Source organism: Centruroides sculpturatus, unplaced genomic scaffold (assembly GCF_000671375.1).
Source record: "Centruroides sculpturatus isolate CEXI.00-Female unplaced genomic scaffold, Cexi_2.0 scaffold894, whole genome shotgun sequence".
NCBI lineage: Eukaryota > Metazoa > Arthropoda > Arachnida > Scorpiones > Buthidae > Centruroides > Centruroides sculpturatus.
In genome coordinates, this window is record NW_019385078.1 from 206410 (window position 1) to 226214 (window position 19805).

The window sequence follows — 19805 nt, forward strand, 5'->3', positions numbered from 1 at the left end:
TTTAATATGAAAAATTAAGATATTAAATTTTTCTCAACAATAGATTTTATTGTATACAAAACAAGTCTGAAATGATCTGAGCTTTATTTTCTTTGGTATGAAATATAATAATAATAATAATAATAATTTATTATCAGTTATTATTAAAAATTTAGCACTTTAAAAAATTTATATCACTCAGAAATGATCTTAGGAAGATATTAGTCAAAGCATATCTTCTCAAAACCAATGTGGTACATTGTGACCAATACGAGACAATAAGCTTAATCACACATGCATCTGAGATACTTTTAACTATCTTCAAGAAACCATTTCCATAAGGTTCTGTTCTGCATCGCGTATTTTCCAATGTGATAGTGGTGCCAACATTACGACATATCTGTTGAAGGATGGTAGACAGTGGTCTGCCTCTGGTTTTCTCCCACTATCCCATTTAGCTGACCATTGTGTCATGTCCCCAGCACCAGCCATTTGATTTGGATAGTTTTCAATAATGACTTAATCACTCCTACCTCTTGTAGCACTTCTGTATTCTGTTTTTTTTTTTTATCTGTCCACTTGATCTTAAGCATTCTGTAGTAACACCACATCTCAAAAGCTTGTAAAAGATTGCATTCTGTCTTGTTCAATGTCTAGTTTTCCACAGTGTGGAGGGCCATACTCCAGATAAAAGCATGTAGAATTCTTTGTACATTTCTTTAAGCATAGTAGCTTCTTCTTATTGCAGAAGACTTGCTTGGCTTGTTTGATGCATCTCTGGATTTTATCTTGAATAATTATTTGCCCCAGATATATAAATTTATCAAATTGTTCAATGCTATTGTTCACTGTTTCGTGAAGAGCCATATTTGTAAAAATACAAAATGAATTTTGTGTTGGTAGTTCCAAAATGGAATCATCTGGATGTTCAGTGTGAAACTGTTTCTAGTAATTTTGAGTCTGGAATGGTTTTGACCGGAACTACCATCGGATACTAACTCTGGAATGTTCAAAATTAGAATTGTTGGAAGTAGAAAGTACCAATACATATTTATTCTTTATTGGATAAGTGTTCAGATTTGATTTCATTATTCTAGTTTTATTAAATTATGGGTTATTTATTCACTGAAATTAATATCTCAAATACTATAGTAGAGATAACAGAGACTTATCACAATGCTACTGATAACATTAAAATGACACTTCTATTATCAGAATGCAACTTGATTATGGGCATGCGTTTTGGTACACAATGCCCTCATCAGCCATACATTAAAATATATAGATATCTACAACAAAATATATTATGTTTATATACAATTGAAATAACACAAAAAAAATCTAAGAGTTCATTAAAAAAGAAAATTTCTAGAAACTAACCTGTTGTAGAAACAAATTTGCAGAGAAAGTGATAACAGTTACAATCTACAATTAAGACATACCTAAAATAATTTTAAAAAACAGTTTTAAAAATCTATAAATGTATACATATAATACTCATTTACAAACTGATCTGTTCAAGATTTTGTACAGATTGAGGATTGCATTATAAACATGTAATGGAACTTAAATTATATTAATTTACTAAATTATATTAATGGAACTTAAATTATATTAATTTAAGTTCCATTACAAACATTTTAATTATACATCACCAGTTTAAAAAACACTCATCTACAATATCTAAAAAGAAAATCTCTTGATAATCCACTATATAACAGTCGTGATTACAATTCACATTACAGTATTGTATGATTATTATTACCTCTTCCCTTATAGGGGAGGGGTAATAATAATTGCATGATTTGGCAATATCATTTGATTAATTTATAATTTAGACTTAGTTTATTGTATAATCATATAAAAAAAAAAATTTTATGTTGTAATACAGTAGAGTCCCATACAACGTGGGGGGATTCATTACGCATTATAGGAAATTGCGTTATTGAAACCTGCATTATCACACAATTTATGAAAGTTTAAACCTTGGCCTATAAGTTGAAAAAAAACTTATACCTCTGATTGACAAAATTCGAGGGTGTTGCTTGCTTTATTTGCGCATTGTTCCGGACTCTACTGTAATTATAATTGCCAACATTTATTCTATATAATTAAAATACATTTACTAACTTTGACCAAAGTGCAGATGACAGATTGAATATTTGTAATTTCCAATGGAATTACATGAATGTTAGTGAAATTTTTGACATTTCTTTTAACATTTAGAAAATTGTCATTCTTTTGACATTTAGAAAATTGTCAAAAGAATGTTTACTTAATATATATATAGCTACAATATATTATTCTTAATGGCTGTTATTTTCTGTTACATTCATCATATGACAAATTATTGAGAATATTTTGTGACATTATTTGTTTTCACAAAGAAATAATTTGAAAAACTTAGCTTTATTCTTTGCAGTACATCATCTGTAATTATTACAGGTATAAAATATAGCTAAAAACTTTACAGATTATAAACACAGAAAGAAATATTTACTTTAATAAAGCATTTAACNATTATGGGTTATTTATTCACTGAAATTAATATCTCAAATACTATAGTAGAGATAACAGAGACTTATCACAATGCTACTGATAACATTAAAATGACACTTCTATTATCAGAATGCAACTTGATTATGGGCATGCGTTTTGGTACACAATGCCCTCATCAGCCATACATTAAAATATATAGATATCTACAAGAAAATATATTATGTTTATATACAATTGAAATAACACAAAAAAATCTAAGAGTTCATTAAAAAAGAAAATTTCTAGAAACTAACCTGTTGTAGAAACAAATTTGCAGAGAAAGTGATAACAGTTACAATCTACAATTAAGACATACCTAAAATAATTTTAAAAAACAGTTTTAAAAATCTATAAATGTATACATATAATACTCATTTACAAACTGATCTGTTCAAGATTTTGTACAGATTGAGGATTGCATTATAAACATGTAATGGAACTTAAATTATATTAATTTACTAAATTATATTAATGGAACTTAAATTATATTAATTTAAGTTCCATTACAAACATTTTAATTATACATCACCAGTTTAAAAAACACTCATCTACAATATCTAAAAAGAAAATCTCTTGATAATCCACTATATAACAGTCGTGATTACAATTCACATTACAGTATCGTATGATTATTATTACCTCTTCCCTTATAGGGGAGGGGTAATAATAATTGCATGATTTGGCAATATCATTTGATTAATTTATAATTTAGACTTAGTTTATTGTATAATCATATAAAAAAAAAAATTTTATGTTGTAATACAGTAGAGTCCCATACAACGTGGGGGGATTCATTACGCATTATAGGAAATTGCGTTATTGAAACCTGCATTATCACACAATTTATGAAAGTTTAAACCTTGGCCTATAAGTTGAAAAAAAACTTATACCTCTGATTGACAAAATTCGAGGGTGTTGCTTGCTTTATTTGCGCATTGTTCCGGACTCTACTGTAATTATAATTGCCAACATTTATTCTATATAATTAAAATACATTTACTAACTTTGACCAAAGTGCAGATGACAGATTGAATATTTGTAATTTCCAATGGAATTACATGAATGTTAGTGAAATTTTTGACATTTCTTTTAACATTTAGAAAATTGTCATTCTTTTGACATTTAGAAAATTGTCAAAAGAATGTTTACTTAATATATATATAGCTACAATATATTATTCTTAATGGCTGTTATTTTCTGTTACATTCATCATATGACAAATTATTGAGAATATTTTGTGACATTATTTGTTTTCACAAAGAAATAATTTGAAAAACTTAGCTTTATTCTTTGCAGTACATCATCTGTAATTATTACAGGTATAAAATATAGCTAAAAACTTTACAGATTATAAACACAGAAAGAAATATTTACTTTAATAAAGCATTTAACATAATAGAATATTAAATAAAGAAGTTCCAGCAATTTTGAATTTGCATCCATCATAACTAAAAATTTATTAAGAAGTCTAAATAAATTAGTCGTATGTTCCTATATGGCAAAATCTTTTGTATCCTGTTATAGTAATGCATAATGCTGTTCTATAATCTTGTAAGTGTTTTTGAGAATGGCAAGTCCAAGTGCTTGAACTTATTTGCTTTAATGAAGTGAAGAACTAAAAATTTTTTTCTTCTTTGGAATATCCTAGGTTTGTTTAGAGGGAGAAATGTCAAAAGATTCAGTCACCAAAGGTTTAGCATCTGGGAGAAAAGCATTCGGTGATTTGATACCGTGGACAGTGTCACAGCAGGTAGGTAACATTTTGTGTAGAAAAAATAATTACAATTACAAAAACAATTAATGTTATATAGCATTACTTTGCAGATGTAAATAAATAAGAAAGAAATTCTGTTTAAATTTATTTTCACATATTCTAGTTTCAAGATAATGAATTTCCAAGTTTATCTGGAATCAGAATTGTCAGAATTGCCACTCATCCTGATTATCAGCGGGTTGGTAGCACATTGTTATGTGTATAAAATTTCAATTTAATTACATAAAAAGCAATTAAGTTCTTGTTTTATTGATTTAGATGGGATATGGAAGTCGTGCCATCCAACTGTTACAAGAATATTATGGTGGGAAAATGTTTGGGCTAGATGACGACGATTTAAGCAAAAGAGATTTACAAGAAATTTGTTGTGTGGAAGACGAGAGTCTCGGTCTTCTAGAAGAGACAGTGGCTCCTCGAAAATCACTTCCACCATTGTTTCTGAAACTGAGTGAACGTAAAGCTGAAAAACTGGATTATGTGGGAGTGTCATATGGTCTGACATCAGATCTCTTAAGGTAGTTTTTTTTTTTTTTTTAGTTTTTCTCTAATAAAACAAAAATAATTATACCTTAAATAAGAAAAGTAAGATTTTTAGAAAGTAATTTTTGAAGTACAGTCTTGAAAACAAATAAAGAATAAATTACAAATTTATATTTTACTGCTTTATAGATTTTGGAAGAAACAAAAGTTTGTTCCGGTTTATTTAAGTCAAAAATCGGTAAGTTGATGTTAACATTTACACCAATTTTCACTTAACTAAAAAATTTTAATAAAAATACTTTTCACAAACCATCTGCTATTTGATGTTTATTTGTAATTAAAACACATTATGTTGTATATTCTATACAATATAATGTGTTTTAATCACACCTTATTTAATTATTGTAGAATGAAATAACTGGAGAGCACACATGCATTATGTTAAAGACATTGAATGACGAAGAAGAATCAATGACGGAAAATGAAGACTGGCTTCGTGCTTTCTGGAGGGACTTTCGGAAGAGATTTGTCCTGCTGCTGTCTCGGCCAAAGTTTCGCGAGTTTGCACCTTCTCTGGCACTGAGCATGCTTCAAAATCACATAGACACAGAAAAAATAGGTAAGAATGCTTCTTACTACATTATTTTTCTTAAAATGAAAATAAAATATACTAGTCAGAAAGCCCTTGCCAAAATTATAAACAGATATAGATACTGACAAATATTTTGTATCATCACAATTATCACAACATTAGCTGTAAATATTGTATATATCAGCATATGAGTTGAGTTTTGAAGTCAAATTCTCCTCAAAAGTAAGGAGTCAACTTAGACTGTGAGTATAAAAAAAGCAAACCTTTATCACAGAAATGTCCACTCATATCTATAGCAACATGCCACAAATATTTCCAACTAAAACTTGTGCATGACAAACTTATTTAGTGTAGAGATTAATATAATAAGAATAAATAAACTTTATGCCATGCTCAGTTTTCAATAACCAACACACCAACCATCCATCACTAAGCAAATGGCAGGGCATAAACAATCTTTGCTTATGCTTATAACACTAGTTGAGCATAACTGGCAAACTTCTAATCATATACTGCAATGTTTCTCAACCAGTGGTCACCTTATCATAATTCTCATATTTTGATTGTATGAATTTCAACATTGTATACATTATTAGTCTAACTACTAAAACTGAAATTCAAGTATAAGTTTTAGCAGTATTTAAGTGTACAACCATTTAAAATTAAAAATAACACATAATCTTTTACATTTGTAATCACTTTTAGGCTTTTTTGCCTATTTTTCTATGGATTTTCAGAGACATTTCCAGCCATACATTAGATGCTTTAAAATTTCTCTGCTAGCTGTTAACTTTTTCTTGCAATAAAGACTTGAAATTGATAAATTTTTTGCCCTATCTGCAACAAGTCATCTAAAACAGATTTTTTATGACTTCATTACCAGTTTTTTTCTTTGAATTATTATTTCTGCCATTCAGCCAATTTTCTTTTATTTTGGCCTTTCCTTTAATTAGAAAAAAATCACATTTAATTTTATTTCTATGATAAAAATTGAAATTTATATTAATGTTTAGAATAAAACATCCTACTAACCTAAGAGAGTTTATCAAAGAGGACAGAAAACTATAGAATATTTCATATAAAGTGATATTGTTCACCAAAAAGTAGATAAATATGTATAAATCTTATATTATCATGCAGAAAACAATATTCTCTTTTGTTCTGGCTTGATGCCAGAAACAAATAACAAAATCGAACAATTTTACTTTTTGTCAAAGTAATTTATAACATCAAAAATTTAGGTCATAATTTAACATGTTTTTTGTAAGTAATTTTTTGTCTGAACAATAATGCACTATTGTGCTGAAAAATATATAAAGTAATAAGTATAAGTGATTTTTTTTTGTATCTCTATGATAAAATTTCAATTTTTGGTGAATTTTTAAAATAAAATATGTAGAGTGACCTTGAGTGAGTGTAGTTTGGGTCGTTTTGAAGGGTAAAGTACAACTGGCAGAGTCGCGGTAAAAAGGTTAAACTTTAATTCCTGTTTTCTGAGTACAGTAGAATGGTCTGCTAAAAGCAGAAGTTTGAATTGCTCTACAGTTGTAGGTTGAACCCATCTTTGCTTACTAAGAGAGAAAAATCTATTCTATCCAAAATGGAATATTTATTACAGTAGCACTTTTTACTGTTTATGTTGAAATGTGTAAAAAGCAACCATTATTGGAAATAGGGTTATTTCTTGGGATTTGTGAAGGTAACTTAGTTTTGTTTAACAGATTCAGGTAAAACTTTATAAACTCACTTATGGTACCAAATATAATGCCAAAAGACAGTACACTTTCTTCCTTAAAATTCTGGTAAAATTTTTATTTGCTTTATTGTGTGAAAATTAATGTTGTGACAATGGTGTTATGGCAAAATTTGCTTTATGGGTGTTCATTTTAAGGCGAGTTGACTGTATATTTAAGAGAAATCCGAGAAAAGCATAATTGAGGTTTTGAAAGATTAGACTGATATCATCAATCTACCACTTTCCTAACTGATTCACAGCTGCTGTGTAGAGTAACAAATACATCCAAACAATATTAAAACGTGGCAAAAACTTCAATAACTAAAACGTTTTTAATTATTTTTAATGACCTTCCTTGAGTAGAATACATGATGGAATGCCAAATGAAGTTTATACACTAACATTCTAGAATGCAAAATTTAAATGTGCCAATCAGATCATTAACTAATCGTAAAAAGGGAAATGAATGCATAACATTAAACTAATTCAAAAATAATAACATAAAAATAAAGTAATAATAAATACATAAATACAATAAAATATAAACAAGCCATGCCAAAGCCGTCAAAGGACCCCAAATTACTTGCCATAGTGGGTATTCAAAAAAGGACTTCTATACAGCCAAAAGAGCGTTAATGTCCATGAAGTTGACAGATTGTCCCCAATACAAAATTTAGGATATGCAGAGGCCTTTCACATTTTCAATGTGTTGGTGGCTCCCCATCTCTTGGATAATCCTAGCTTGGTTCCATTCTGCGCTCATATGTTGTTAAGACAGTGGCCAGATTTATTGATTTCTTGATGTCATTCTGGTGGTGTTTTAAACATTGAAGGAATGTTAGCATACCCCAACATAGCAAAGTTAATGTGCTAGTTGGTCCATTAACAGTGTGGTGTAAACACCTGGGACTTGCCTCATGTTCTTAACAATTTGTAGATACTTAATTTATTCCCAGCGCTCATATGTTGTTAAGACAGTGGCCAGATTTATTGATTTCTTGATGTCATTCTGGTGGTGTTTTAAACATTGAAGGAATCTTAGCATACCCCAACATAGCAAAGTTAATGTGCTAGTTGGTCCATTAACAGTATGGTGTAAACACCTGGGACTTGCCTCATGTTCTTAACAATTTGTAGATACTTATATTCATCCCAGTGTGTTGTGCAGTTAAAATATATTCATCCCGGTCATATTTTAAATTTGTAAATAGTAATATTTCTCCTGTAATGCTGCATCCTATTGCACTGCCAGTATCCTTAACCTGTCCTACATTGTTCCCGAAAATATTCATGTTGACCTCATTGACCTGCGTGGGCGATCCCAAATATTTCGTGTTTACATCGGAACGTTTTTGATACTAGATGTTGCTATGTGTCACAATTTTTATATTAAAACGAACTTTTAAAATATAATTTATTTTGTTTCTATATTATTCAATATATTTATTTTGTTTGTGTGCAACATAAAAAAATAATTTTTAACGATACAGTAAACACGATTATTATTTTAAAAAAACAAAAAATTTTTAGGCTTAACATTGATGAAAATTCAACATGGAGTCATAGGCAACAAATAAAAATTTTGACATCAAATAGGTTAAAGATGTTCCATAAGGGAGAAGCATAGTTAACAATTAGGCATTCATTCTGTGAATCATTCCTGGGAAAGTATCAGAGTGTTTGAATAATCCTATGTTTATAACCAAATTGTACACCAAGGGACATGATATGATACAATTCCTTCACTGTATCACAGACATCCATGCAGAGCATGTGTACTCTCCTGAACAATGTTGTAAATGCTGCTAGCTTGGATCATAGGAATTTTTATGAACAGTCTAGTCTATTGGAAACATGGGTGAAGACATGGAGCAAGTGAACAGGAAGTTGGGCTACCTGTAGCAAAACCCTAGTACATATAATTAAAATATTTTAGAGTCTTACATTTTAAGTTGATTGTATTTATTGTAATATTTATGATCTCATTAAAATAATGGTTGTTTCTGTAACTTGAAATGTTATTAATTCAATACATCAGACTTCTGATAACTTTAATTTACTCTACATTGCAATTTAATCTATATTATTATTTATGCAATTTGAGTCAATGCAAAATGCCAAGGATGGTTGAAGGAAGAGGCCCTAATATGTAATGAATATATATTTCAGAATTAACAAAAGAGGAATTGGATGTTCATCTAACAAAGTATGAATTAAAGAGATTGGAATTATATGCTCAAAATCTCACAGACTACCATCTGATAATGGACAATCTGCAGATTGTGTGCCGTCTGTTTTTCATGAATAAACTGGGAGACATTCATCTTTCCATGGTTCAATCGGTAAGTTAATTTAACATGCTCAAAATTTTAAGAAATCGTGGTAATAATGATTATTATGTATTTCGTTGCACTGGTACAGTGGAGTATCAGACCATAAAGCCACACAAAACCAACTTAAATTTCAATTATCTTCATAGTTTGTCATGACAAACTTGTAGTATTGAAACTTTTATTTATACTATAAAATTTGTTTAATTCCTCCCCACTGCACATAAATAAATTAATAATAAAAATAATAAATATAATTTTGTTTTTATGCAATAAAATGAACATCATACACACTTTTCCAGCAAAAGGAGTTTGTGGAACAAAAGTTTTGGTTTATTTTATAAACTTGCTTCAGGTTTCAAACTACAGAAATTTTTGGTACTTGATTGCTTGCTGTTTGCTCAATTGGGTGTGATAAGTTCTCATTAGCATAAAATTGCTATTGAGAACTTATCACACCTCTTGATGGAAAAAGTGTATTTTTATTTTCTACTTATTACAGAGGATATGCATTTTGGGTTATATGCCCCTCCTCAGTCCTATCTATCTATCTATATATATACGAGAATATTTGTTTGTTTGTTCTCTATACACTCCTAGGCCATTTGATCAATTGCTATGAAACTCGGCAGTTACATTCATATACCCTTAGATAAAATTGTACGTACATCCCACCCCAAAATATCTATTGGATTTCTGTAAATCAGTTAATTTCTATCCACATTCAATTTGCTGATTTACACATAGCATCATCTATTGGCTAAAAATTTTACAAAATAATAACCTAAATATAATTCTTATAAAAAGGATGCAATTTTAAAATAAATATATTATATTCACTTAATTACTGTGACAATGATATACCACAAAATAGAAGCACTATATAATTACTGCGGCAGGTAGCATAGCAGTTGTCTGCGTGCAATCGAAAGTATTACCATGTGAAAAATCTATTAAGTATTCAATTTTCCACGACTGAACAGTACTTCCTTAATTCTAATAAATGCCCTCCAGTAGCCAAGTGGATAAAACCACCGAACCTTGGAAGTTAGTTAGTCGTGGATTCAAGCATGGCAAACAGGCTAGCCACATGGAGTTTTCTAGGTTTTTTCACATAAATACGGTCCGGCTTCCCATAAAAGAATTCCTAGGATGCATCCCTGGCAGATTGCTCGTGTGTTATGTTGCAGTACCACATAAACCAAACTAATTTTAAATGAGCAATTATTTATTGTGACATCTTCACAATGCTAGACTGCAACTTTTCGTCACAATGTTCTCAATTTTTTTAGTAGTCGTTTTGCCCCTGTTCATCGTACTTTTCCTGTTAATGACCGGCATGACTCTATTGCTATCTAACTCTATTTAGGGGAAAATTTTGAATCGAAGTGATGTGACATCTATTCCAAACTTGAGGTTCCTATATAGTTAATCTGAGCCTCCTGCCCCTAAGCTTTCTACATCTGGTCTCAACATTCATATATCTAATTTCTTTCTCAAGATTGAAGAAGAACAGACATACAAATGGACAACAGTACAGATAATAGAAAAATTATTGGACTGCAATTTTTTCAAATTGCAGTCCAATAGTTTTTTATAAATGCAATATTTATGAGAACATACAATCTATTGCAAAAATATATTATGTGGGAAGTATGTAAAAACTTTATTATAACATAAAATATTTAATACCCAGCTAAATGCTTCATAACCTAAACAAAAACACCTTATCTCATTGAGAATTATTTATTAACCGTAATGAACATTTTCAACTTGTTCTAAAGGCCATCTTCAGGTTTTTAAAAGTCAAGGAATATTGATAACTATTCTATACAAAAAAGAACAGTTAAGAATACATTTAAAAAACAAAATTCTTTGGAATATTGAGCTATTTGAGCCCAAAGAAAATATTACAGTAATATATATATACAGTAAGACCCCACTTAACGCAGGGGATGTGTTCATAGACGACAAAGTGCTAAATGAAACAGTGTTAATCGAGGTCATTTTAACATAGAGTAAATAGGGAAAGAGATATTTTTATATTCATTTGCATAATAATATATGCTAAATAACACATAAACATATGCACACAGAAATGTAAAGTTCACTTTTTGTGATGATGGTCCTGGCTCTTCTGAAATTCTTGGTTTTGCAATAAAGTCGTGTAGTTTCATTTGTTGGTTTTTTTTTCTCTCCTTAAGCAAATATCAGTAACAGAAGATTGCATCCAAAATTCCTCGTTTTGCTTTTGCACTCCTTTCAAAATCTGGAGCATTCGCTACAATTTGATCGATGATTTTGGTTATCTTACCAAACTTTTACTAAGGAAATCTGTAGAGAAATTCTTTGGAGTTCTTTGTTTTCAGAATCTCTGTTTTCCAATTCCACATGGATTCCTTGTTCTGCCAGTTCTTGAAGGCTGCAATTGTTAAGACTCTCACCAGAAAACTACAGTAACTCCCCAATATCCTGCTGTATCGATTAGGTTGACCAAATTGTCAACCTAACAATACAGCGATAGGCTCTTCTCGTTGAGAATGCTTGGATACTTTCAGCCATAACTTCTTCCACGTTCCGTTCATGCATTCATCAGTTAAATCTTGCCATGCAAAATTGATATTGCCTATGGCATCCATGATGATATATTTTTTCTAAAATTGCACCAAACATAGATATAGGCTATGAAGAATTGCCACTTTTTGCTGATTGGTTCGTGTTTGCAAATAATCGTATTATAAACAAATCAACAAAATTCCACGATAATTTGAATCGGTGTAAATTCGAGCTTTTTTTAGGCTTCGAGCAGACTGCGTTATTTATTTCTTCTTTACGCATTTCCAAATACAATCTTTATATTACATTGTCGAATCAGCGTTAAGCGGGGTCTTACTGGACAATTTAAAATAACAAAATAATAAAATAGATAAAAACAAAGGTTACAGTTTGAAAATGTTTATTATGGTTAATAAATAATTCTCAGTGAGATAAGGTGTTTTTGCATAGGTATAATATAAAAGCAATTATTTTCACAGTTCTACAAGATTTTTTTATTTAAACAAGTCATATGAAGTATAAGATTAGGAACTGGATTACATGCATAGCCATCACAACCTGTCTACTATTTGAAAAATGATTCATGTTAAACCTGTATTAATTAGTAGTGGTTGATCACCCTCCCTCTTCCAGGAGTAGGTGAATTACTTCGACCCCCTTCCACAATAGTTCCTTTTTTCTATTGGACCAGCAGTATGGTGGTATTCGAATATGAAAATTACATAATATAAGATTACCGATGAGAACAAAGTATGTTTTAAGCAGTTTCCAATGGTGCCGAGTTTAAATATTTGGTTTGTTTTTTGTGAAGTTTGATTAGTTCTCAGATGACCACTTGATATTCAGCTGTGAATGGAACAGTTTCTTAGATGTAGAGAAAAAGTTATGATGCCACATTTTCAATTGTGCCATTTTGTACCATGATAAACATGACAATGGTAGGCTAAAAAACCAAACTCTTTATATAGTTTTTGTTTTATATAACTACAAAGGTTATCTTATGTAACGGTTCATCACACCAGATGACCAATCTGATACATTTTAAAATTCTTTATTTCTCTACTGTACACAATTTAAAGAATTTTTAAAATGCGTGGCATTAGGCACTTGATGTTTTAAACCCTTATGTAAGATACTATACTATACTATAACTATAAATGTTATTTGATTTATATAATATAATAGAAGTGTTAGAAGTATAAAAGAATCCAATAATCTTAATGTTTGTTATTATTTTTTGACCAAGCAATGCTGGGCTCATCTGCTATTTACGTAAAACTAAAAATATAAATAATGGTGACGACAAGAATAACTAATTGTTAAAAATGTGGAGTAAAACTAAACATTTTTGTTAAAATGTAGAAAAATTCATCAATAAAAGGAATAACTGGTTAAAAGATCGAACTTTTAACCAAGTTTATTTGTTTTAACCAGGTTTTATTAATCACTCAATTTTTTGCTGTCAAAATCTTGGATTTGGCCAAATATGTAGGACCAAAACAAAACATCATTTTTGTTTCGTATTTGTTAGTATTGGGTATTTGTCCTTTGTGAATTTCCAAATACAATCTTTATATTACAAATATAAATACTTTTAAACTTTAATTATCCAGCACAGGTTGAACATGAAATATTCCTGGAGATTTTCAACTGCCCATGTTTGATCCCTAGTCTTGTTAATAAGGTTGAATTGACTCATGTCTGTTAAATATTTACAGAAATTTTCTATGTTCAGAACATACTGTATTCCCTGTATTCAAAATTTGCTCTCAATGCAGTTATAAGTTGCTGTATCTCTGTATTTCACATGCCCACTAGTGGCCATGTGGTCTTTGTACCCTTTGTACTGGGAGTTTGGTCATGGGTTCGTGTCGGCCACGTGGAGTTTTTCTCCATGTCTGTAACTCCTAAATAGGGACCAGTTTCCCTTAAAAAGACCTCCCGGAAGGCACCCCCCTTAGGCAGATCGCCCAAGTGTTGCATTGCCATAACTTGACAAACAAACTGTATTTCACACTTAAAAAACAAATATGTTTTTAGTGATGTAATGCAAAGAAAGGTGAAGATATTAAAAGTTTGCTGCAATTGACCAGTTGGACACTCCTGCCTCACAGTGCAATCACTTTGCATTCATTAGTCAATAATCTGCTCCTAATCTTCTTTAACTAAGAGGCAGTACACCCGATAGCATCAAACCAATCTCATTTGATTTCAGGAATGTAGACAGAGGAGTGAAGAAATTGAACACATTTCTAAACAAATATTGCTATATTTACATGTTTTCTTTGAGAGATATTACCATTCCTTTCAATGGTGAAATATCTTGGAACCAATGTAAAACATATAAATGATGTTCCACTGAAATTCTTTTATTGTACATAAACAATTTATATAAAACAGGTTATTCTGATTGGACTGGGTCTTCAGCACAAGGAAGTGGATGATGTTGCAAAAGAATTGGGTCTTCCAGGTGGACAGGTAATGGGACTGTTCAACAAAGCCTTGAGACGAATCACCCAGTATCTCGGAAGCATTTATGAGAGAGCCGTCGAGACAACCCTGCCAAATCCCGATCCCGTTTCCATGGAACCAGTCTCTCAGTCATTAAATGAAGAATTGGTATGTAGAAATATATACAAAATTATTTTTGAATTTTCTTTTGCACATTTGTAGATACTTAATTTATTCCCAGCAATTCATAATGCTTTAACATAAATACAGTAGATCCCCCTATAAGACGGTAGATACGTTCCGTTCTTTATGAATCAATTTTGTAGGAATCATAGTTTATGGACTACGGCTGTTTGAAAGGTTTTCTTTCATAAAATTAATCGATTCTAGACTAATTCGACTCAACATTTCCAAAATACGTATATTTTTTGGGAAAATAATCCGTATAAACTACGTTATAAACAAAAAATTGTAGGATTGCTTACCGAGTGTGTACCGTTCGACTACGCCCGTTGCTAAAGCTTGGTTTCGTCGCGGAACAGCGCATCAAACCGCGGCCGCGATTTCTGATATTATTTTTCTGCGAAAACTTCGTTGACCTTTGGAGACATCCTTAATATAAATAATTTTTATGGCCGTTAAATAAGAAATGTTTCTTTCACAAGAAATATATAAAATTACAGTACTGGACAGACGATAGGTCGCCTAACTCGCCGTAGCGTGACGCTAGACGGCGAAAAATATATATTTAATTATAATAAAGTTACAATAAATTAAGTTAATATATAATTATATGAACAGTACCTAATTTATATATAATTATATGAACAGACGATACTAAACTCAATTTATCCGCCTAAACGTCTGTAGCGTGGCGCTACGGACGGCGGGAAAGTAGTTCGGCTGCCCGATGACGTTTTACGTATTATAGGAGTTATTTTTACCGTTGTTTACGGATACTGCCACAATTTTTATAGGAATCATAACTATAGGAAACGGTTTTATAGGGGGATCTACTGTATATGCTAGGTTATTAGTTTCAGTTAAAAAACCTATATATTGCTTGCTTGTATTATAACAGTAATATACAAACATTTTCGAAGTTCACATTACTACTAATGATAATTTTACAAATAAGCAATTTTCTTCATTTAATTAAATTAAATGGTTAATATTTTGTGCTTGAATTAAGGCATTTAGTTCCAACTAAGTTAGTTCTCAAAATTTTTTAAAGGTGGAAGCTGCTAAAGAAGTACAAAAAAAACAGCAAAAGGAACTGAGAACACTTGAGGAAGGCAACCTTTCTCAGTATGCCATCAAAGGTTCAGAAGATGAATGGCAGAAGGCCCTGGAGACCGAGCAAAAAACTTTAGTTAGTATTAAAAGGTAAGTGTAGGAATGTGTGGTTGACAAACTTTTTAGTGGTATAACGGAGAATAATCTAAGCTTTTCATCGTGAGGGAAATTTTTGATTCGTTTCCTGAAAAACTAGCATATTAATGATTATAATCAAATGTGGAAGAGATTTTTGTCCGACAACTGCATTAATAGTGTTTAAGTTTTCGCGAGGTAAATAATACAAAGATGACGTAAACTCTCGAAATGTGTTTATAGCCACTATATAATAATTGGTGATTTGTAAAATTGAATAATTATGAGACATGAGAATAAACTAGACATTCCAGTATTAGCTAATGAGGCTAACAGTTAAACTTGATTAACTTAATATTGAAAATTTGTTTCCGCTTCTATTTACAAAGCCAATGCTTGCTATTGATAATCCAAGATTATATCCAAAAACTTGAATCTTTTCTAATGCTATGTTCATCAAATATAACATTAAATTCATAACAACAAAACATTATTTGTTAAATTATAATTTAATTTTTGATTAGAGCTCTAATGGGAAACATCTCTATGTGGAAACTTTTAATTAATTATGTAGGGATGTTAAAGTATTGGTAAGGAAGGCTTTCCTTATGATGTCTGTAGGTTTTCTGCCTTTTAGTGAGCTTTACCGAAATCTTTGCTTGGCTTTATGAAGATTTCAGTATCTTAAAGAACAAATTCTATATTGTCCTAGTCTCTTCAAGTTGACTTCTGGTGTAGTGTTCAAACTGTATCAAGAGCAATGTTAATCTTTCAAGAGATGGTTTAGGCAGGGTTTCTATGTCTTCATAAGGTGGTATCTAAACATATACAAACTTTTACTTTTGTTTCCACATTTGATATACAATAAACAGCTAAATACGTTGGTTTAAGTGATGTTTAAAGAAACAATAATGATAAAATGAATCCTTTTCTCATTTAACAATGTGTATTCACTTCTAAAAGGCAGAAAAAATGTGATAAAAAATTACAGATACCTTATGAAAGAATTTTGAAGTTTATACTTGGATAAGGAAATGGTGATTCCTGGAAGAAATTTGTAATGTGTTATTTATATGTTTAAGAAACAGCTTTTCTAGTCAAGAAAAGAATTCCAAAGATTCTATTAATAATACTTTACCTAGAAGATTGCTCTTCTTATTCTGTTTGGTTTAATCAGAACTTATAAATAACTATCAAATCAGGCCAATATAGTACATAATTTTTTTGCTCTTACTTAAATAATTTGTTTACAAAACAAATTAGGAGGATAGCTGCTTCTTACAGTATATGCATAACAGATTGAAAGAATGAGAGTTTCAAGAATTATAATCTATGATTTTGATTAACAAAGGAAGGTTATTATTGAAATTCCTTAAGATCACATCATAGCCTACCTTTGTTAATGTGCATAAACCTATTTAGGCAAAGATGAAATGTGCATCTCAAAATTGAGAAAATCAAAGTTAAAAAATTCTGAGCGCCTTATGCAGAACCTTTCTTCAAAGATCACCAGTTTGTATTTCAACAAGTGAATGTTTTCATTATTATTATATGTAAAAATTATGAGTTACATGGTTTTATACATTTTGTCTATTTTCTCTCCTTTGAAAATTTATTTTTAACATTAAATATCTTTCATTTTTATTTTTGAAGTGACTTTTGATTATTTTCAAAAAACTTATATATAACAGACAAATGCACTTGTGAGCATGTAGAAATTAAGGTGCATCTTAGATTTGATGTAGGCTTACATTCAATTAAATTGCCAATGTCTCTGAATAGATATGATGATATAGTTTAAAATTCCCATTAAGAAAAATTGTATACAACATAAACTTGTTCTCTGTCTTAAACATGGCATGAAATCTTGCCAGTATGGCAACTGCAATTGATTATTCCTCAATGATAATGCAGGTTTGATTGAATATATGCGCTGCGTAATGTGTGAAGATTCTTGATTCACACTTCCATTTGAGGAAGGAAAGCACAACTTCTCTGTATACACTCTCTCTCTGTATAAGTTAACACAACTTCTCTGTATAAGGATTTTCATCACTGTAAACCCGCAACATTTTGTTCTTTAATTTTTGGAAACTGGTGTATACCAGTTTCTAAAAATTGCGAAGGTATGTGAAGATTTCATAAAATATCTGCAGTAAAATTTGATCAATTTAACATTGCTAAATGGATATACTTTGTAAAGCAGCTACCTTTTGGAAGTTTGAATTAGCAATGTTTTTCATACTTACAAAACAGTAATCTTGTTTCTTCTCTTTTGATAGTAATATCCAAAAAATTAATTTCTTGATCTAGTTCTTCCTCGCTTGAAAACTTTAAATTTTTTTTCAGCTTATTTGCTTATTCTTCAATTTCTTTTTATAAAACTGCTTGTGAGTCATATAATATCAATATATCATCCACATATCCAGTATGTGATGTATGAAAGAGATATTTTTTCATCTATGTCAGCCAATTGTCAGCCCTATGACTGATCCCACAGCAATTCCTTCCGTGTCTTCGATTCTTAATATCCTGTAGAAATTTTAAAATAATTGTTTTGAAAAACAAATTCAATGAGTTTCAATATATATTCTGGTATCTTATATTTACTGATAGTATTCTTAATCATTTCTAAAGTAATAGAAGGGTACATTAATTTAATATCAATGCTCATAATATGAAATGACTGTTTAATACTCCATTAATTAATTCATCTGTGTTCCAGATACTAAACCTTGATTTTCTATTTCCTGTAAATGAGTTTTTAAATAACATTCACATTTTAAAATCAACTAATGGTCTGCAATTATCCAGGTTTATGCATTTTGAATTTTATGTTTAGTTTAGGTAGTCTTATATTATTAAAATTTAAAATATTCTTTACTTGTTGACTTGAAAATTCTTTCTTGTATTTTTTCATTAATTTAATAAGGTTCTTTATTATTTCCTCCATGGGATCTGTCGATAGTAATTCATATTCAACTGCTGATACTATTTCTATTTTCTTAGATACATACAAGAAAGACTTCCGCCGTACACGAGGTGTTTAGCTGGCAGGAAGGGGGAGGATCCCTCTGAGTGATGTATGTATGGCTACAGTACACTCTAAGTTTGATATTGGCATGCAGTTTTTAGGCTGCAAGGCCTTAGTACCCCGAAGAGTCTAAAATAAAACCTGAGTGTAGCAAACACCAAAGCTATTTGTGGCAGCACTGAATCAAAGTGCAGAAGTTAGTGCCAAGTGGCTGTTAGTAGGAACACTTATATCTACTTAATACTACTTAACAGCTAGACAGACAGTGCAAAAAAAAAAAAAAACAAACGAACGAACACAATAAATAAATAAATAAACATGCAAGACCCCAAATTTTTTATAAACATTAACTTACTAACTAAACTAAAATTTCTGGTAGGACAAACCTAACCAGAAATCAAGCTAAGAGTCCCTAATCTAACTTACTACTACAACTAATTTAAACTAACTAAATTTAGATCGAAAAGACGACAGAACATAAGAATTAAAGTATAAAGTTGAAAGCAGCTATATACTGACAGTTGAAACGAAGCAAGGGAAAGCTAATTGCCATCCATGTCCCCAGAGCGAGTGCTCTCAAGGGCCCCCACTAAGGGATATAAATGCGAGTAGATGATGGAACATTATATGCGTGTGAATGAGTTGATGCGGGTTGCAAACTCAGTTGTACCCTTCAAGAATAGCAGTTCTCATTAAACTATCCCTAATGTGAATGTACTGTATCTATTGCAGAGAAAGACTAAGTGAAGTGGTATTTGGTATTCCTGAATACCACAATTGCATTTTCTTAGTAGTAGTACTTTTTTTTATAATAAAGCTGACAAATCTCATCAATTGGTCAATTATAGAAAATTAAATTTTTTCAAAAAATAATTAATAAATCTAAAAGATAAATCTAGATTATTTTAGTTGCTTTTTTATCCACTATATAATCTTTTGGTAAAATATAAAGGTAAAAACAATAT

The 19805-nt window shown here is 30.4% G+C and overlaps 1 protein-coding gene across 1 annotated transcript in view; it reads left to right on the plus strand.

Moving 5' to 3' along the window:
* Window positions 1-19805, plus strand: part of LOC111634322 (RNA cytidine acetyltransferase-like) — a 71432-nt gene that overhangs the window by 48731 nt on the left and 2896 nt on the right. Inside the window, exons 11-18 of the mRNA XM_023379079.1 lie at window positions 4166-4267; window positions 4395-4469; window positions 4550-4806; window positions 4961-5009; window positions 5180-5390; window positions 9268-9440; window positions 14385-14603; window positions 15670-15821. Coding sequence (XP_023234847.1) covers window positions 4166-4267; window positions 4395-4469; window positions 4550-4806; window positions 4961-5009; window positions 5180-5390; window positions 9268-9440; window positions 14385-14603; window positions 15670-15821 — 1238 coding nt within the window. The remainder of the gene's footprint in view (window positions 1-4165; window positions 4268-4394; window positions 4470-4549; window positions 4807-4960; window positions 5010-5179; window positions 5391-9267; window positions 9441-14384; window positions 14604-15669; window positions 15822-19805) is intronic.